Source organism: Rhineura floridana, chromosome 6 (genome assembly GCF_030035675.1).
Source record: "Rhineura floridana isolate rRhiFlo1 chromosome 6, rRhiFlo1.hap2, whole genome shotgun sequence".
Taxonomy (NCBI): Eukaryota; Metazoa; Chordata; class Lepidosauria; order Squamata; family Rhineuridae; genus Rhineura; species Rhineura floridana.
Genome location: NC_084485.1, coordinates 157,272,162 through 157,293,781, shown reverse-complemented (window position 1 = coordinate 157,293,781; position 21,620 = coordinate 157,272,162). Strand labels below are relative to the sequence as shown.

At 45.7% G+C, this 21,620-nt stretch overlaps 1 protein-coding gene across 3 annotated transcripts in view; it reads right to left on the bottom strand.

The window, feature by feature from the left end:
- Positions 1–978: 978 nt before the first annotated feature.
- KIAA1614 (KIAA1614 ortholog) overlaps positions 979–21,620 on the bottom strand; it is an 84,212-nt gene continuing 63,570 nt past the window's right edge. For all 3 annotated transcript variants that reach the window (XM_061634261.1, XM_061634260.1, XM_061634259.1), the window contains exons 7-10: positions 16,993–17,266; positions 14,407–14,534; positions 12,989–13,173; positions 979–6,063 (exon numbers count right to left, since the gene is read on the bottom strand). In XM_061634261.1, coding sequence (XP_061490245.1) covers positions 5,870–6,063; positions 12,989–13,173; positions 14,407–14,534; positions 16,993–17,266 — 781 coding nt within the window. In that variant the 3' untranslated portion in view covers positions 979–5,869. The remainder of the gene's footprint in view (positions 6,064–12,988; positions 13,174–14,406; positions 14,535–16,992; positions 17,267–21,620) is intronic.

The following is a 21,620-nucleotide window of genomic DNA, read 5'->3' as shown; positions in this document are numbered from 1 at the left end:
CTGCTGTATCTTTGAGAATGATTCACTGATTTGGGGGTTTGTGTGACCTGCCCACTGTCTCTCTGCATGAGTCATTGCACTAGGTCTGCCTCCTTCCAGTCAGCATGCATGCCTAGACAGTGTAGAAAGAAAAGAGTGGGGGTGCATTTCTCTGAGGGGAGATCATTTTTATAATCTCGTGCTCTATAAGTAAGCTCTTTCATCATTTTTAAAGGACGTTTTTAGGTGTCTCACCCATAGATTTCTGGTATATAAAGATCTCCAAAGGAACCTTCAGGCCTCTGATATTTAGCCTATTTGCCTCCTGATCCAAGGAGTGTCTTCATCCGTGTTGGAATGGAAGCAAGACTGGCAACCTAACCCACCAGCAGAGGAATAATGGCTGCCCATGGCTCTTCTTGTTTTGAAGTGAAAGACTGGCCTCCTTCTTGCCTACAATCATTTACTTAGTTGCTCTCACAAACGTCCATCTATGTCATCATTGCTACTACAATCTTTGTGGAACCTTGTCAGAAACTGGGGCAAGGTACCCAAGCAGATATTGAAGCCTCACTGATGCTAGAGAGACAGAGGGAGAGAGAGAAACCTGTGGGATGTTCCAGTGAGCGTCCTTGCTGCTCCCTCTTCCCATCAACTACTCACCTTGACTATCTTAAATTACATAACCCAGTATGTGCACTGTGATGCACAGGTGCATTTGGGACAGCATTTATCTCCCTCCCATGATAAATATCCTCAGGAGGTAAAATACAGAGAGCGATTTACCAGGGACAGAGAAACAAACAGGTACTATCCCTGGATAACGGGGAGAATTGGGACTTGTGTATATGAGGGTAGGGCACTGTTCTTCAACCTTGGGTCCCCAGATGTTGGACTACAACTCTCATCAACCTCAGCCAGCTTAGCCAACGGCCAAGGATGATGAGAGTTGTAGTCCAACAACTTCTGGGGACCCAAGGTTGGAGAACAGTGGGGTAGGGGACAAAGCAGAGTCTCAAGGTAAGAACTGGTTCCAGTGTGGGTGAATCCTGGATTTTTTATTTTCTCCCCACTTGCCGTAACTAATTTGGGTTCTGTGCCAGAGGCCATGGCTCCTTGATTTGGCTTTAGCAAATAGCAACTGGTATTTGGGTGCCTTTCCTGTAGGAATGCTTTGAAGAAGCAAGAAGTGCGACTCCCAAGAGCTCACTAGAACATGACAATGGTCTTAGGCAATGTATGTCTCAGAGCAAAGATTTGAAAGTAAAAGCCAAAGCATTTATTTGATTGTGTTGGGACTCCTGGAAGAGGAGCAACTATGAAGCAGTGGGGAGTTTGTCCAGGAAACTGGGCTTTATATTTTCACCTTGGATATGTCACTCCCAGCCTTAAACTGCCACTGTAATAATAAACTGGGATAACCCCATGTATACCACCTGGAGATCCGCACAGGAACAGCAGAATAAAGTGTGATAAAGGCAAGGCAGGCAGGGTGCTTGCTTTCTCCACAAATGTCATTTTGCTGTCATTTAAAGATAGGGAAGGGGTGCAAAAGCCCATAAACCTTAGTATCACATGATTTGAACAGCTGTTCTTAATTTATCTATCTATGTGTCTATTAATTAATTTTTATCTTATGTGTCTGTATCTAGAGAGAACATGCGCGCGCACGCACACACACACACACGCACTTGGGACTGGATGTTTTGGGTTAGGAGCTGGGGACAAAATGTTTCTATTATCTGTTAGCAAAACCAAGGCAAAGGCAAACTGAGGGTTAATCTTGAGCTGCCCTTGTGGTTCTGTTTTTAGGGAAGGAGCACCTGGAAACTAAGCTGTCCATCTGGCGGCAGCAGCAGCAGCCTTCTCCTGTGACTTTTGACTGCTGATCTTCTCTTGCCTGCTTCAGTGAACAAACAATATTTCAGGAAAAAGGCAAGCTGGTTCAGTATCCCTGTTTGCCAGACCTCCCACCCAACCCAGCTGTGTCAGTCAAAGGGGAGGAGATCCAGCAGTGTTGGAATTGTCAATTATCCAAAATACACAACTCAGTGGCTACAGCAGCACTTCTGATCGTCTGATAACTATGTTTGCCCTATTTTAAGTTAGTGCAGTGACTACAACTGCTGAGACCTGGGTTCAAATCTCCACTCACCCACCTTGGCTAGTCAGTACCTCTCAGCTTAACTAACCACATGGAGTTGTTGAGGATTAAAATTGTAAGGACGAAGGGAAAAGAACTATGTATGCCACCTTGAGCTCCTCAGAGGAAAGCCAGGGAATGAATTGTAAATATGTGGCTCCTTTGACCCTGGCTGATTTATGTCACACTACCTGCTCAAAATGATCAATTTGTACCCAACAGCTAAGCTCAGGGTTTAGTTGACGCACCTAACAGACACATCAGTACAGTCATTGAGAGGCACCACTTTTCTCCATTTAGTTGTGGTGATATGACTGTACTCTGGTCTTGCCCTGGTGCGCCACCTGACAACCCATCAGCAGAACATGTGGGTGTGGCTTAACAGCAGGCCTCCTCCACAGCTGCATCTTGCAATTGTACAAGTTCCACTGGCCCAGGATAGCACATCTGTGATGCAACACACATATGCTGCAAACGTCAATCTGAATCAATTCCCTGTCTATCTGCAGAGTTGATACAAACTGGGAGACCACTGCCATCGGTATAGTCTACCTCCCGGCCATTACATCCTTATTTATCCCTGGGGGTGGGGAGGGGACAGCATTATCAAGTTGCATTGTGCTTGCTCTTTTAATGAGTTTATTGGTTTTAATCTTACTGTTGTAAGTCATTTTGGGTTGCTTTGCAAGCAAAGCAACTCATAAACAACTCAGTGAATAATCAGCCTTTTGCCAAAGGTGTTTTCCCACCTTGTGCTGGCTGGGCACCCAGAATTAAAAGCTGCCCTGTGATCTTCCATTTATTCAGCTGTTCATCTCATTAAGCTGAGTTGAATTTCAGAAAGTTGTGGTTTTTTTCCTTTTCAATTGTCATGTGGCTGGAGCAATGACAATCAGGCATGAGACACCTGGGTTCAAAGCCACATTCAGCCCTTTGGTGGCTTTAAGTGCAATTGGCATTCCCATGCTGGGATCCATTCCTCTTCTAAGTGCTGCTTGTTTCCAATTAAAAAAAAGGTCCAGAAATGCAAAGCAGCACAATAGGTAGTCTACCCAACTGGGTAGGCGGGTCATGGGGATTTGCCCAGATATACCACCCTGAGTTTCTTGAATGGTGGGATGCAAACTCAATAAAGTAGCAAGCTGATGATACAAGGGCAGACGCCAAATGACCCACTTACTGTTTCAAAGTAGGTGAGAGTGAGGGAGTCTGCAGGGGAACCTGAATCACTGGATCCTGCCCATTATCTACAGCCAGTTACTCAACAAGATGAGGTCATCAAAGAGTGACAGAACTGGAAGATAGACAGAATCCACCTCTGAAAGCCTGTATGGGGGCCTGTGCTGCCTGCATTGTCTATGCAACACAAAAGTGTTTTGATCCAGCCCTGCCCATGGCCTGTTCCTTCTTGTGCTAGCTGATAAGAAAGGGCCACAGGTAGGCTTGGTTGTGTTGCCACAAGTCTCCATCTCCCCTGGGTCAGAGCACAGAAATTCCAAGGCTGCTTCGAATGCTGGGGTGTCCAACATGGTGCCCAAGGGCACAACAGCACCTACAGACAGCCCAACAAGGGCCCCCTCCCTCTAATTGTTTATTTTTAAAAAAACAAATGAGGAATCGTTTTTGGTTGTTTGATGAGGGAGTTGCTTGTTTTTGGAATGAAGATGCCTACTGTTGTCTGTGTTTTATTTGGGGGTGTATGTTAAGTTTTTTGCCTGTTTTGGAGAGGGTTCTGAGCATTGTCAGTTTTGCCTTCTGTGTAATGGGTATTTTATGGTGCCCACTATCACTTCTTCTATTTGCAAATGTAGCCCCAGGCCCAAAACATTTGGAGAACCTTGCTCTAAGGCAACCATTGGCTTCATTTAGAAATGAGAAAACCCTCTTCTTAATTTGGCAAAATTGCTCTTCCCTCAATAACTGAAGGCCAGAAGCACAAGGTTGTTTAAAAAAAATAATTTAATCAGAGAAACACCATGAAACAAGGTATAGAATCATTCCAATGATGTCGAGAGTAGCCCATGACTGTGGGGCAGAGTTGTACCCACAGCAGTCACAAGAGAATCCTCTCCCGTCACAATTAACTCTTGGTTGCGAGGCTCAGGAGTGAACCTGGTCTTTTGGACTTGTGAGAAAGCAGAATGGCTCCAAGACACACAACAGAGAAGAAGAGCACGTATCTTCATAATAGCCAATTCAGGCCTCCTCCTCACTAGGGCAAACCTGACTCTGGGCTGTACCATTTCAGACATGCAAGTGGGGGGCTCAAATAATTGAATACTTGTCCAAATAAAAAAGAAATCCTACATGTAGAAAACTAGCATGCCAGGGAGAAAGCCCAGGCTTCTCACTGACATGCAAGTTTTTTATGTGCCGGGATTTCTTTTGTACTGAGGAACTTTCAGCCATTTGAGCCCCTCACCTCCTGGCTGAAATGGTATAGCCCAGATGTAGGTAAACCACTTAATGAGAACTAGGACATTGTCATGGGCTGAAAATGAGGGGAATAGGAACCATGAAGGTCAGGTTAGCTTGTACAATTGGGTTGTAGGCTGATCGGGCTGCCTGGTGACTACTGAGGAAGAATGCCCCAAAGTATAGTATTTCAACAGGCCACTGGAATCTGCAAGGGGCACAAATCCATGGTTAGCTTGTAAGGAAAAACCCAAGATCATCTACCCTCTTTTATTCCAGTTTGTGAAAGCCTGGCTGTTCCTTGCGAGAGCAGGCCTCAGCTCCAAGTGCCGCAGCAGACAGTTTCGGCACATGCACACTACCAATACAAACTGATTTGAAACTGGTTGAATTTCTGTGAAGAACATTGATGTTTTGCAAGGGTGCCGAGTGTTCTTTCATAACGATGCCTAGCCCCTCTAAAGAACTGCAAGTCTTAGGGTATTTCTTGTAAAGAACTTTGAAAATTATAGTTTGTGAGAGGGGTGTGAAGGCTGAGGATTTAACCCCCTAACAGGACAGCAATTGATAAAAACTTGAAAGCAATTTACATGCCTGTTAATAGCACAGAGGGAGATTCAAAGTTAGCCCGGGCAAGCCACAACCTCCAATAAGGGCAACATCCTATTGTATTGAGGGATGCAGTTACCATAGCTACCCAAAACAGATTCAATAGTCCCAACACCTGGAGATTTCCTAAGGAGAATATTCACTGGTGGTGTGTCTAGACGTTTCTTCAACACGCTGAACAGATGCAAAATTTCATGAGGAGCAAAGCTCATAACGAGAACAAATTGTGGCTTAAACATCTTCTAGGAGTCCACCTAGCTTAGAATATCAATTTAAGAAAATTCAGCATCTTTCAGGTTTTAAAGGAGAAAAGTCTGTGTGTCAGGATGTTGTGGGCTTTTTGGGGGGAGGAGATATATAATTGTTTAATTATAAATTTGTTAAGTGCTGCGCCTGTCACTTCATGTGTCAGTGCCAAATACTTTCCACTAATTCTCATTTCTTGGCCATGGAGGGCCAAGGAAGAAAGAGACACTTCCATATTGTCTGCCAAAACTTTGCATAAATTAAATATCTAGCACATACCAGCTTACATGACAGCATAATCCATTGGTTGGCTGTGCCACCGCCCATGTTCAAGTCAGAGAGGCACTGATACAGCGCTTTGATTTGGATCTGTGCTCCAAGTTTCAGGCAGGCCCAGTAGGCGCTAGAGGCTCCTTGCAGTGAGTGGGAAAAACATCACATTCAGCCAAGCCCTTGTGAACACCTCGCACTGCTTTGCTATCGCCAGACAGGCCTCTGCCTCAGCACTCTAACTGAGAGGGTGTCTCCCTTTAGGAGAAGTTCATTGATCTGGGCCAGGCCCAGCCCAGCAACCTTGGCACTGTTCACCTCCAGGATCTCATCTCCAACTCCAAGGAGGCCAGCATAGAGTTTGGCTGTGCTAGCGTCAGCCATCTCCTGAACATAGATGCCTGCAAGGAAAAAAAAACCCAAAAAGAGCATTCAGTGCTATCCATGCAGGCAACTTTCATCTCCCAGTTTCGTTTCAAAGGGACATATTGCTCCCTCTCCACTCCTCCTGGTCTCAACTAATCTTGGTTTGAGAATACAAAATGGTCCCATAGCCAGAGATTTCGAGTAGGCCAGGCCTGAAAGGTACACTGTAGACGGACCCAAAGCTCTGGGATATGGAATACGTTACCTCCAAGCAAAGAGATTCAATGGCTATCTGCTTCTGTTCATGTCGTGTGTAAGGTGCTATCTCTTAAACCAGGACCTCCAGGAATTAGGATCTGACACTTGGCTGCTGTGCCATTAGTTGTCTGCTTCCACTGCAGGATTGGCAGACTGAACTCTGGGCTTCAACAATGCCATCTGGACTGCAGTACCAACCTGCCTGAGTATCCAGTCAGCTGGCCCCAATGACCAATTGTAGGCCCACCAGGCCTTATAAAGCCTATGTCTCAGAGGTTGCTCCTCAGCGTGAGCAATTTGTCTCTGGTGTGAACTATCTGTCTTCCTACTCTCTTTGATTCTGATGCCTGCCTGGCTTTGACTACACACCTGCTCCTGGCCCATTAGGGCTGATAGCCAGCTTTTCCAGTCTCATAACTTGACTGCCTGGAGCCTGACACATGCACACATTAGGAATAGGAATAGGGGGCACTGTTTCACAGTGGTTCTGTTCCTATCTCTCAGACAGGCACCAACGGGTGGCATTAGGGGATGAGGTGTCAGACCCTTGGCTTCTCAATTGTGGAGTGCCACAGGGTTCTATCCTCTCCCCCATGCTATTCAACATCTATGTAAAGTCGCTGGGAGCTATCATCAGGAGATTTGGGCTGCGGTGCCACCAATATGCGGATGACACTCAGCTCTATCTCTCATTTCAGTCCTCACCAGAGTTGGCTGTGGAGACCATGTCCAAGTGCCTGGAATCCGTAAGTGGATGGATGGGAAGGAATAGGCTGAAACTAAATCCCGACAAGACCGAGGTGTTGCTCGTGGGAGATAGGGGCAGGTTGGGGGATATAGACCTGGTGTTCAATGGGGTAAAATTACCCCTAAAAGACCAGGTCCGCAGCCTCGGGGTCATTCTTGACTCCCAGCTATCCATGGAGGCTCAGGTTTTGGCAGTGAGCCGGGCAGCTTGGTATCAATTACATCTGATAAGGAGGCTGCAACCCTACCTTCCTGCCCATCTGCTCCCACGGGTGATACATGCCCTGGTCTTCTCCCGCTTAGACTACTGTAATGCGCTCTACGTGGGGTTACCCTTGAAAATGGTCCGGAAATCACAACTGATACAGAATGCGGCGGCACGTTTGATTAAGAACAGCCGTCGCCGTGATCATATCACTCCAGTGTTAATAGATCTACACTGGCTACTAGTTGTTTACCGGGCCCAATTCAAGGTGTTGGTGTTGACCTTTAAAGCCCTATACGGTTTCGGCCCAGTTTATCTGAAGGAGTGCCTCCAGCATCACCAATTATGCCGCCTAACGAGATCAGCCACACAAGACCTTCTCTCGGTCCCGCCAGTTAAGACAGCTAGGCTGATGCGGACCAGAGAGGGCATTTTCGATTGTGGCCCCCACCCTCTGGAACTCCCTTCCTTTTGACCTCCGGCATGCCCCTTCCTTGATAGGTTTCCGCCGGGCCTTAAAGACCTGGCTGTTCAGGCAGGCCTACGGGACCTCTGGGGTGGGTTAGTTTTTAATATGGTAATACTATTATTGTTGTGGTCCTTACTGGCTTTTATTGTATTTTACTGAGAAGTTGTACGTCACCTAGAGTGGCCGTTAACTCGGCCAGATAGGCGACTCACAAATAAAATTTTATTATTATTATTATTATTAAGATGAATTGCTGCTCTAGCAGAACTATTTTCCACGCACCATATTTTAGGAAATCCTAATTAGGACAGCTGATTTGGAGGTTGGAGGCTGACAAATTAAGGCAGCCTGTTTATGTTGTGCAAAATCTCAACTCCTATCTATGCTAAAAGCTCAACTAATCTGCATTAACCATCAAGGCTAATATAATGCATGTTTAATTTGACACCTTGGAAGGTGATGTGTTTCCGATTTCTGCTGTTCTTTCTTCACAATGAATTTGTTCTCGGCCATAATTGTCTCTTATTCAGAAATATGAATTTAATTTTCATTGTTTTTCAAGATACCAAGCTTTCTCTTTGGCTTTGCAAGCTCCCATCAGCTACCCCTCTCCCTTATAACATTTTTGAAGAAGGCAGATCTTCCATTGTAATCCAAAACACTTGAGGGGTACACATGAACAATTAGGTCTTGTGCCTCCACCTAGTGTCAGCCTCTAAAATATGCTACAGCATAGGGACCCGTGATACGATGTCGCAACTTGGGAACAGCTTCACACACTGGACTCCTGACATGGCGAGCATCAGAATGTGGACCTCAGCTGCTACCCAAGCCACATGTTTGCCAAGAGACCAACATGTAACCTATAACGCACATGATCTCTGGCTATGAGGCATGTTTACAATGCGCTTGTATTAATTGCGCATTTAAGAAAATACGAGGCCACTGTTTTTGGAGGAAAAGGTGTGTATGTACAGAAGAAGCACAAGTTAATACTAGGACGTTATGGGTGGAAGGGACAGAGCATCTGCTTTGCATGCAGAAAGTCCCAGGTTCAATCCCCAGTATCTCCACGTAAGGGCTGGGAGTGACTCCTGCCTAAAATCCTGGAGAGCAGATTTACTTATTTATTTTTATTATTTATTTATTGCATTTATATATACCGCCCCATAGCCAAAGCTCTCTGGGTGGTTTACAACAATTAAAAACATTAAAAACAAATATACAAATTTTAAAAAACACATTTTTAAAGAGCAATTTAAAAACACATTCTAAAATGCCTGGGAGAAGAGGAAAGTCTTGATCTGGTGCCGAAAAAGATAACAGTGTTGGTGCCAGGTGCACCTTGCCAGGGAAATCATTCCATAATTTGGGGGCCACCACTGAGAAGGCCCTCTCCCTTGTTGCCACCCTCCCAGCTTCCCTTGGAGTAGGCACCAGGAGGAGGGCCTTTGATCTTGAACGTAGTGTACGGGTGGGTTCGTATCGGGAGAGGCATTCCATCAGGTATTGTGGTCCCAAGCCGTGTAAGGCTTTATAGGTCAAAACCAGCACCCTGAATCGAGCTCAGAAACATACAGGCAGCTAATGCAAGCGGGCCAGATTCAGTTTTATATGTTCAAACCGTCTGGTCCCTGTTACCAATCTAGCCGCTGCATTTTGCACAAGCTGCAGTTTCCGAACCATCTTCAAAGGCAGCCTCACATAGAGCGCATTGCAGTAATCTAACATGGAGGTTACCAGAGCGTGGACAACTGAAGCCAGGTTATCCCTGTCCAGATAGGGGCGCAGCTGGGCCACCAACCGGAGTTGGTAGAAGGCACTCCATGCCACCAAGGCTGCCTGAGCCTCAAGTGACAGAGATGGTTCTAGGAGAACCCCCAAGCTACGAACCTGCTCCTTCAGGGGGAGTGTGACCCCATCCAGGACAGGATGGACATCCACCATCCGGTCAGAAGAACCACCCACTAGCAGCATCTCAGTCTTGTCTGGACTGAGCCTCAGTTTATTAGCCCTCCTCCAGCCTATTGTCGCAGCCAGGCACCGGTTCAGCACATTGACAGCCTCACCTGAAGAAGATGAAAAGGAGAAATAGAGCTGCGTGTCATCAGCATACTGATGGCAATGCACTCCAAAGCTCCAGATGACTGCACCCAACGGTTTCATGTAGATGTTGAATGGCATGGGGGACAGAACTGACCCCTGTGGAACCCCATACTGGAGAGTCCAGGATGCCAAGTAATGTTCCCCAAGCACCACCTTCTGGTTCCCCAAGCAGGAGCGGAACCACTGCCATGCAGTCCCTCCCACTCCCAACTCAGCCAGTCTTCCCAGAAGGATACGATGGTCGATGGTATCGAAAGCCACTGAGAGATCAAGGAGTATCAACAGAGTCACACTCCCCCTGTCTCTCTCCCGACAGATATCATCATACAGGGCGACCAAGGCTATTTCTGTGCCAAAACCAGCCTGAAACCCGACTGAAATGGATCCAGATAATTGGTCTCATCCAAGTGTGTCTGGAGCTGGTCTGCCACCACTCATTCAAGGACCTTGCCCAGGAATAGAACATTTGCCACCAGCCTATAGTTATTAAAATTTTCTGGGTCCAGGGAGGGTCTCAGCTAGATAGACTAATGGTCTGACTCAGCCAGCTTCCCATTTTCCCATGAACTACACTGCAGCATGAAATGGTCCATACTTCAAAGCCTACAACTAGGCCATTGGCTATAACAGCTATGCCACTTGTAGCAGCACCTGGATAATCCCCCTCTTAGCTAGAGGGCCTTGTAGCTGCCCCACAAAATCCTGCCTCCTTGTACACCTGCATGGCTAGCACTAACATAAGGAGAAGCTGGATACATGGAACCTCTCCCTGCACAGGATGGCATCTGAAAAATCCTAGTGGAAGTAACAAAGAGGCTCAAAATGACCCATTTTTGGATTATTCAAATTCATGATTGTCATTGCACGTCTCTACTTCACACTTGCCACTTGTGAGTATTGCTCCATGGTCCATCAAGGACCTAAGTGGCACGCTACTGGATGGAGAGTAGAAGTGGTGCTACGAGGGAGAGGCCCAGTGGGCTGCCTGGATCTTTGGAGAGCAAGAGTGGGCCCATGCCAGCATACTGGCAGCGGTTTTTCGTCCCTCATTACAAGGGAAATATGGGGTATTTTTCCTTCTAATGCAGGGCTGATTCTGCTCTTACATGTACTCCACTAACCCTTCTGGAACTGTGGCTTCTTTTTTATTCTCTTTAATTTAAGCACATTCTAACAAGCCTATAGCCAGAAATGGAGTGCGTGCAAGGGCTCACAGCGTTGGATAGGGCAGGGGAGCATTTTCCCTTCTGTCTCTAAGTTTATCAGAGAAAATTCAGAAAGGGGGATGGACTCTGCAATAGCCTATTCCACAAGGCTCCCTCCACTAATATTGATGCATTGCACTGAATAAAGGTGGGAAGGTGATGCAAGCTGGATTCTGTGATCAAGCAGTCACCCCCAGCTTTAGTACATGCTAAAAAGGTAGTTCATAGCTGGGCAAATTGTGAAGGAGCATGCAAGAGAAAAAGGTTCGGGAAAGAGGAGCAGGACTAAAGCTTTTGAAGAGTCTTCACCAAATAAATCACATGCACCCCAACTAATCTCTGAAACCTCCTAGGATGGCAAGAATATCTGAGAAGTCCAGAGTAGTGCAATGAAAACATTAAATTCCTGGAAGCGGAGTGCTCAAGGCCAGGAAAAACATTTGTCATCCTAGTCACAGACATTCTCAGGAGGCTGCTTGGGAAAAGAACCTGGGAACATCTGTCTTCAATTATTCCTGCCATCTGACCCACTTTGTGACAGGCCTAGCCTAAAAAAGCTGACAATAGGAATCTAGCACAACAAGGGTTTGGGGCGAGTTTAGAATTTGCTTTTCTACTAGTGCTGCACATCCCAAGGGGTTTATGCACCGAGAATTATGAGAGCTTGGTGAGGAGACCTCTATGGTGGGGAAATATTTCAACTATCTTTGCTTCCAAACAGAAACAATAGTCTGGTTGAAAGCAGATCAATGGGCTAAGCAATAACACAAGCTCAATTCAGACATCACATCAGACTATGGTTTGAGCTGCCATAACTTACAGGGAAGCGATGGTTTAGAGCTGCTTGTTAGCCTTCATTTTCCATGTGCTTAGTACACTTATTTCTCTGGCAGAGCAACAGCCACCACTGACATTTGTCAGTTTAGACTATACGCAAATTGTGATCTGAAAACCTACTTTAAAATCATGATTGAACACATATATCGTAAGCTGGAGGTAAGCCCTCAATGGCTGGTCAAGCATAATCCTTTTTTAATTGATCTTGTTTAGTACGTTCGCATGATTGCTATGATGGACTTTAATGCTGCCGCACAGCGGTTCTTTTGCACATGCTTTTGAAGGTGAGGTTCTAGTGTGGAAGAACAACATGCTGCCTTCTACCTTCCTAACCTGCTTGAGGCCAAATCTAGATGAGAGGCTGAAGCCCTGTGAACAGATATCCTGCCTCCTTTAATTTCTTTTAAAAGCTGCTGTGGGAGTGATGGCCATGCCCAATAAGAGGGGTAGCCCTGAGCAGCTGAAATAAGAAGGATCTGGCCTCATAGGCTGAAAGAACTGGCCAACCCCATTGTACATGCATGGATTTGGTACATTTAAAATTACATACAACCCTCACGTTAAAAGTAAACATTGTAAACGTAACTGCCTTGAGTTTTTGCTTGAAAGGCAGAGTACAAATTATAAATTAAAACAAAGTAAATGTCAGCCAGCACCAAACAAGAAAGGTATGCGAATGAGCAGCAGCAGCATCTACTCTGAGATTCTGGGACGCTACATTTGAAAAGTAAACTGATGGGCCATTCCCTCCCCCATTCCCCCCCCAAGCAGGTGGGCAATCTTTTTCAACCTCAGGGCCACATTGCCTTCTGGTCACCCTTTCAAGGGCCCCATGCTGGTGGTGGGCAGGGCCAGAAGCAAAACTGGGTGGAGCAACAAATGCAAATTTCACCGTTGTACAGTAAGTTAGTTTACACACACACACACTTCTCTATCGTCCACCCAGAGAAGCAAGAGGCATTATCAGAGTTTGAGGAGACTTTCCAGCCGGGCAAAAATGTTTGGGACGGGAGCAGGGCCAGTGAGGAGTGTGGCCTGGGGCAAGCGTAGACGGCCAGACAGAGAGGCCAGGAGGGCTGCATTTGGCCCCTGAGCCTCAGCTTCCCCATCCCTGCCCTACACGTAACATATACCTGTATCGGGACGGCCATTTCCTGATGAGACACGAAACCCAAAGCTGCCCTGTGGGGAGCGCTGCAATTCCAGCTGGCTCGTTCCATCCGGGAAAACTTGTACCACCCGCCCAACATTTCTCACCAAGTTGGGGGAGCCAATGTCCTCCACACTGAGGGAACGCTGATGTTGGGCCCCTGCGTTCCTGGGAAGAGGAAGGAATATTGTGGCAGGTAAGAAACAAGGACTCTTCCTCATACAAGAAAAAAGGACTTGACACGAGCTGAAACCTGAGTTCAGGGAGAGCATGGCCATTATTCTATCACCAAAGAATCTAGCTTCTATGTCTTGTTTTTTAATGAACACAAGTTTCTAGCTCACATCATTTTAAGAAACACGTAAAATATGGAAGCACCATCCAGAGTATCAGGTGATTTGGGTTCCTGCAGACCAATCCTATGCATATTTACTTGAAGAGCCCACAGTGTTCATTGTAGCTTAAAACTAAGGAAATGTGCTTAAGATTGCAGCACTGTTCACTTAGTGTTTCTCTCAGTCCCTCTCCAAGGACACTAGTTTTTACCTCTGGTGTACTTACTGGGAACTGTGTATCAGAATTCCCACCAATCCATCCACCCAGGCCTCAACAACAACTATGCCAGATCTGTTAGAATCACTTCTGTATCAGAACAGATTTAGCAAATTCAAGCTAAAAAATGTCTGTTTTTTTGAACTCTGATATGAGATGCACCTGATTTTAAATGGCAACATGTACATGTGGCACTACCAGGGATGCTCGAGAAATTCAATCCTTACAAATTCTGATAGAACTGACCTGATCCACATCTCCCACACTAATGTGTTCATTGGAATTTAGTTATCCTCCAGGTCTCATACTTCCCAAATGTTCTGATGCAGTACATTTTAGAATGTGCATTTGGAGGAAAAAATACGTTTAGAATTGTGTATTTGAATACATATTTAAATGGTCTAACTCAGACATAATGATAAACATTAGCTTAGCATTATGTGTGCAAACCTTCCTGGAAACTGGATGAAAACAAAGACTTCTGGGGGAATATGTGCAAAAGTGACACGGAGCAAAAACAGGATGATTCACCTATAGTGCAAGTACATTTTAAGATGTCTGATTTCCTTCACGACATACATAAACGATGATCAGGGACAGGTCTGGATCTGCTCTTCTGTGTTTATTGCAGAAAAAGCCAGCCACTGAAATGCACATGCTGCCATTCAGAATGAAAGCATCACATATGCACTATGCTATTTGCAGGTAGTTAAGGTAATATCCTACATCCTGCAATACAGCAAGACATTTAGCATAATCTGCTGCATTCACAGGGTTTCAGAAGAAACAACATAAATAGGGGATTTAGGGTGGGGTCCCACAAATCACTCTTGATTTCCTGGTCCTTACCTATTAGGAACAGCCGTCTCATCTTTTGGTTCCCCCAGCATATAGAGACTGGATCGGTCAGTCTTGCCCAGAAGGAATTGCAGGTTTTGAACTGAAGAGGCTTTTCTTGGTTGGCAGAAAGGTGACACCTAGTGGGAGAATGAAAGCACTGAAAGTGAAGAAGGGCTGAAGAGACACACTGAAGCCTTCTGCTAAGAAAGGGTACGCTGGGCGAAGAGTGTAGAACAATCACCAGTTAAAATCCTAAATACATTTGATCCACCTGAACATTCAAAAAGTGCAAATGCTAGTGGTTAACCGAGTCCCAATCTGCATGGTAGTCTGGGAGGTGCAGATAAGGTTGGCTCGTACTGGAATTCATGAAGATCAAATTCCTCAAACATCCCTAGGTCGGACAAAGGTGGCACCAAAGAGATCTGCCAGTTAATTCTATATACATTCCTGGCTTCTGCTGAAAACTTGTGAAACCATTTTTCCCTGAACACAACCCCTTGGAGAAGCTAGCTTATTTCAACCAAATTGTGAGATCATGCCAGGCCAAATGCCAAAGCAAAGCTATGCAAGCTGTAGTTTGAAGTCTCATTACAGATGACCACTCCATTAGCAGGGGGGCTGGAACGCTTAAAATTGGATTATGTAAGGATTATAATATCCAATTCACCATGTATTCTCCTATCTGCTCTTATATCTTTAATGACAATTCATAAATCCCTACGACAGTACTTTTCAAAAACTTTCCCCCTTCAGGTAATCCTTTCCACATTGTCTTATCAGCTAAAAAACTCCTACCCATCTCATCAGCCATGGAAAGAGCATGTTGTGGAAGCTTCTGGGGCATGTTGTAGGGCAGGGATGGCCAAACTTTTTCAGCCTCTAGGTACATTTGCAAACTGGAGAAACTGTTGTGGGCACAATCCAGATGCCACAACTGTGCATGCGTGCCCTGCAACTCTATATATGCATGCACATTAATCCCCCCTGCCAATTTTTAGGCTTGAAGAGGTTTTTCACTTTCCCCCAAAACCTAAGGGGAGTGATCTTCCTAGGGAGTGCAACAGGGAAGGGCAGAGTTAACCTTCCCAAGCCTAATTTCAGCAAAGGAAGGTTGAAGGTGGGGGGATGGGACCATGCAAATGCCAGGGGAAGTCCCTGAGAACGTGTGTATGCCTGCAGGCACCACACTGGTTACCCACGTTGCATGGCATGCTGGCTGGGGATGTTGGAGTTGGAGTTCAATAACATATGCAGAATACCACACAATGGCTACTTCTATTGTAAGGCAGACACACAGCGTACCTGGGACATTGGCCAGGACTGTTGGGTTTTATCACTGCCCCAGGTGAACTGAGAGAATAACCTAGAGCTAGGGACCTGGGACCCCATTCCTGGATTGCAACCTGACCTAAGGTAGATTTTCACAACAGCACCACCACCACACATATATATGGTGAATGTATATGGTACGAGGGGTCTTTTTGGTTGATATTAAAATGATAAAAAAATAAAAAGTAAAAAGAATCAAATGGGTCCCCAAACACAGGTTGAGGCTAAAATGTGGGCTCAGGCCTTAAAGGAAGACCAGTTACCCAGAGTTCCCTCAATACGTACATAGCTGTTAACACTGGAACATATACATCTCTCTCTGTGTGTGCATGTATCTATGTGTGTGTGTGGAGAAAGTCAGTGGAAGTGGACCAATTGTCTTTCAAGGAGTGGTTCCCCACCAATATACCCCTGATGGACGCCATTTTTCCCTGGAGCACTGAAAACGCTGCCCTACAAATGTTAAGCTGCCTGGTCTCATTTTTGAAGTCCCAGATCTAAACCGTCTAATACAGGGGTCAAGAACCTCCAGCCTGTGGGCCAAATGTGGCCCACTTGTGGTTCAAAAATTGGCCCATGAGGCGTTTCCCTCCAAACCAGCCTTTCCCAACCAGTGTATCTCCAGATGTTGTTGGACCACAACTCCCATCTTTCCTGACCATTGGCAATGCTGGCTGAGGCTGATGGGTGTTGTGGTCCAACAGCATCTGGAGGCACACTGGTTGGGAAAGGCTGCTCCAAACCTCTCCCACCAGCTTCACACCTGTTTTCATGTGTGATGTCAGGTGTGGAGCAGGTAGAGTTGTGGCTCCCGATTGCGCATTGATAAAGGGAAGCAGGCTTTGGCTCAATCAACCATCAGCTGATGGGCAGGAGAGTCAAACCTTGCTGGATCAGCTGCATGAGAGGGTTCCCTACAAGGAACTCGCTTGTGTAACAGATATTTGTAAAAAACCAGGCTTTGCTCCCAAGCTGAAGCCTGCACAGGGCTTGCAAAGCACTTTGTGCTTGGATTCTCAAGCAGCTGACTGCTAGCTGGCTGTAAGATGCTTGGGAACTGCTGAGAAAGTTATTTTGACAGCTGGGTGGGACAGCCCACCTGTCCATCATCTGATATCATAATGGCATAATCTGATTGACAAGTGGGTTGCAATTTTTCAAAGTTGGCGCATGGGGGGGGGGGTGAAGCCAGATAAGGATCTGGCCTGTGGAACCAAAATGGTTCCCCATCCCTGATCTAGTAGATAAGCCCTTTGAACTCACCAGCCGCAAGGACTGCAGGGAAGGTGCTTTCTTCATTTTGGGTGAACTAGTGATGCTTGGACCTGGTTCCTCAGTGGACACCACAGCTCCTTGCTCTGGGGCATAGATCTGCTCCATGCTGTGGCAGCGGAACCTCCCCAGTCTCTGCTTGGTGCTCTGACTCAGGGTCGTGAAGAATTTCTTTAGCCCTGATGTGGAGGAGGAAGAAGAGGAGGAGCCCCCTTTCTTGGCAAATTGCTTCTTCTTCGGCTCTGGGAAGATCTCTAAGGGTTTGCTGGAAGGCAAAGGAAGCAAGCCAGGCCAGTTTAAGAATCAGGAATACTCCCAGCTTCATTAGCCAGAGATTAAAACCACCAAATGGGAACTATAAACGAGGGAAGGTCTTAAAAGGCACTCAGTGGTTTAAAACAAAACCAGTAAATTCACAAAGCAAACATACGTAAGACCCAATCTACACATTCACATTCATCACATGGAACAGCCCAGTTTGTCATGCCCGCCCGACCCTCAGGGTCCCGGGAACATGCATCAGGCTCAGACCCCCACCCTTAGGGAAATGAGACTGGAACCGAAAAGCTATTACTTCACCCTTGCCAAGGCTGTGTACGCTCACAACAACCCTGCAAGGTAGAAGGTAGGCTGCCACCACCCCTGTATACTGGTCCACTCAGAGCCAGGGGATCTCTGAGCCCAGAAGGTATATAAAACCAAGGTCCTAAAAGGCAAGAGTCACAGTTACACTCCTTGCCAGGCACCTCTGGTTTAACACTTAAAATCCAAGCTTTTAACTTCTTAACCCTCTTTGGTAGTGAGTGACTGAGGTTGGGTCAAAACACTGAATTTAGAACCACCCCTTCTCTCAAATGAACACACCAGGTTAAATAGAAGTAGCTTTATTAAAATATATAAGTGCACATATCATATAGCAGCAAGTAATCCTTTAAGACCATTCACCCAACAGGGGTTTAGGTTCTTACAAGAGAATTCATACACACAACAAGAAAATAATAAACTAGCTCACCTAACTACTTACATACGAGGTAGTTGGTTGCGTGGCACCTCTCCTAAGAGAGATGGATGTTCAACATAAAGCAATGGAACCAGACATAGGTTGCCTTCCCATAAGCAACCCCAGGAACCATAAGGCAGAAAAGGTTTGGAACTCTGGTGCCAGTCAGCATAGGCAGAGAACAGAGAACAAAGGCTGTGGGTCCCTAGCCCTATACTTAAGGGAAAAAGATCCTAACGGTCCAAGATTAATTGACCAATCAGGAATTGACTGATGTAACTTTCTTCTCGATGTTTCTCACATTTTCGCGCCTTCAGGCCCCCCTCCCAACGGTGTTTTCCAACTGCATAGGCCAAGGATGACCTTGGGTGCCAGGCACTGGCTAATCAACAAAGATAAACAGGTGCAGCTTGTTAAGGCTTCTTCTAACCGTCTTCAGCTGGGAAAATGAAACTTAACTTTGCAAATTGGCAAGGCCTGTCCTTTCTGACTATAACCATCTCCCAGAGTCCCTTACTGGAACCAAAGTGTTGTCATCAGATTTCTAATAACTCATGACCATTACAGGTTCATGACACGCCCCTTTTTGGGAAGATGATGTCAGAACTCTGAATAGTTCTGCGTCATCGCCACAGCAACCAGGAATAAGGGAACAATCAGAAAAAAAAATTCCATCAACATTACAATACAGCATATAAAAAAGAGAAGAAAAAACAATTTAATACATTTTAAGCAAGTGAGCTACTTCTTGTCTTATGCCTTCTAATTAAGTTCAAAGTTACAACATAACAAACAATAAAGGAGAAAAAAAAAAGAAATAAGGGACCCCTAAAACACCCAAAAAAAAAAGAAAACTTTATTATCAAAAAAAAATAATAAAAAAAAAATAGAATAAAAAATGGGGTGATCCAAAACTGGTCCAAGTTCAAAAAAGGTCATAAGCCGTAAAATCTTTAAAAAGTCCATAAAACATGTTAAAAGCGTAAAAGAGTAAAACAAGGTCTAAAAACGGTCCAGAGGTCATCAGAGCCGGGAAATCAGTCAGTGGAATAGGCATGAATCAAATATCAATCAACTGGAACAGATAGGCGAGATAGAGCATCAGCTACTATATTATCACGCCCCTTTATGAACTGAATTGTAAAATCAAAATCTTGGAGGGCCAGACTCCAACGTAACAATTTTTGGTTGGAGTTTTTCATCCTGTTCAACCAACACAAAGGAGAATGGTCTGTCTGCAATTGAAAATGACGTCCCCATAGGTACGGGCGTAACTTATCAAGAGCCCAAACCAAAGCAAGACACTCCTTTTCAATGGTAGCCAAATTGCGCTCTCTTGGAAGCAATTTCTTACTAATGTATGCAATAGGGTGCAATTCTCCAGCAGCATCTTCCTGGAGCAAAGCAGCTCCAAGCCCAAAGTTAGAGGCATCCGTCTGAACTACAAAAGGGCTTGAAAAATCAGGAGCTTTCAAAACAGGATAGTTTATCAACATCGTCTTTAAAGCATCAAAAGCACTTTGACATTTATCAGTCCAAATGACACGCATTGGCATAGTCTTTTTGCACAGTTCAGTTAGAGGGGTAGCAACACTACTAAAATGTGGAGCAAATTTTCTGTAATAGCCGGCTAACCCCAAGAAAGATTGAACCTGTTTCTTGGTCTTAGGGACAGGCCAATTTTGAATAGCTTCGATCTTAGCCTCTAGGGGTTTGACACAATCCTGCCCCACCCTGTGTCCCAAATACACAACTTCTCCCAGACCAAATTGACATTTCTGCGCTTTGATGGTTAGTCCAGCGGCCTGCAGTCGCTGTAAAACAATTCTCAAATGGTTCAAATGCGACTTCCAGTCAGGGCTAAAGATGGCCAGATCGTCCAGATACGCACAAGAAAATTCACCTAGGCCATTAATCACAGAATTAATAAGCCTCATGAACGTGGCTGGGGCATTTCGAAGTCCGAATGGGAGAACCTTGAACTGGAACAAGCCCATATGCGTGACAAAAGCAGATTTCACAGCAGCGTCCCCATCTAGAGGCACTTGCCAATATCCCTTAGTTAAATCCAGTGTAGTGATGTATTTTGCTGCTCCCAGTCTTTCTATTAAATGGTCCATCCTAGGCAAAGGATACGGATCCACTTGGGAAATCTGGTTCAGCTTCCTGTAATCCACACAGAAACGCACTTCATTAGCTTCCCGTTTAGCCACTAGCACAATAGGGGAGGACCAGGGACTAGTAGAGGGTTCAATAACTCCCATTTCCAGCATAGCTTGGATTTCCCTCTCTACCACTTCTGCATTTCGTCCTATAACTCTGTACGGAGAAGCTTGCATAGGGGGATGATCCCCGGTGTTAATGGAATGAATAGCCAAGTCAGTTCTTCCAGGCTTACTGGAAAACATAGGTTTAAAGTCCATCAGGATTTGAACTAATTGCCTTCGTTGCTCCTGAGTCAAACCTTCGGGCAGGGTAATTTCAGTTATCCCCCCTGCTTGTTGACTCTCTGTAACCAAATCCAAAGAATCCTCTGCAAATTCACACGCCTTGGTACAGGCCATAATTAAATGTTTATTAGGAGGCTCAGATTCCTCCGCTGGTAATAAACCAGCCGAGTTAACTTCTGTTTTGCTTTTACAACCTTGAAGGCTTTCCTTCCTTTTTAGAACGGTCTTAGTTCCTTGAGAGCCAACAGGCGGCACTTTACATTCCATCAGCCCCCCTCCCCTGGGCTGCAAAAGCGAACTTTCTTTCTGTGGCTTAGGCAAGCACACAGCCCGTTCCTTTAAAGCCTTAGCTTCTCTCCCACTACCTTTCCAGGTGTCTAACAAAACTTGAGACTTAGCAAGAGCATCCCTCTCCGCCCTACGTTCAGTCTCTTTATGGTGCAGGAAGAGCAGGTCTGTTCCTATCAAAACGTCCCACAAACTGTTGGTTGAATGAACTAGAACTCTATGGCGCCCAGTCCAATTCTTGTATGAAAGCACTAGCTCGGCCACACGAGCTTGCACAGCCCTGGGTCCATAAGCCGTGACAGTCACTTGTAAGTCAGGGACATATTGCTCTGGCTTCACCAAGTGTTCAGCAACACTGGAGAGCTCTGCGCCCGAATCTACCCGTCCCATGACCTGAATACAGTTAACATATATGGGTTCTGAAAACTGCGTTTGAACCCATTCCTTGCATTCCGATGAAAGAGGTTCTGAACAGTCCCTCCCTTGCAGCAAACCATCCTTTTCTTCTCCCTCTTGGCCCCCGGATATATTTTGTACAACACTCACCGACAGGGCTTTAACAACTGGTCCACGAGGGGTCTCAGAACGGTCTTGTGAATTTGGGGCAGAAAATACAAAATCCGATTCTGCTCCTTCATTCTCCTCGGCTGACGACCATGAAGAAAGTTCAGGAGGTTCCGCTCCAGGGGACGTTAAGTCTCTCACGCGTGCAACTGGAGCAACCTTTGGGTTCTTCCTTCCAGCAGGATTGGGCTTAGACAAGGTTTTAGAACAGGAATTAGCCTTATGACCAATTTGCCCACATTTAAAGCAGATTATTTCTCCACGGGGCTTCTCTTGCAATGCAGCCTCGGGCCGGGCGGAAGGCACTTTGAAGTAGC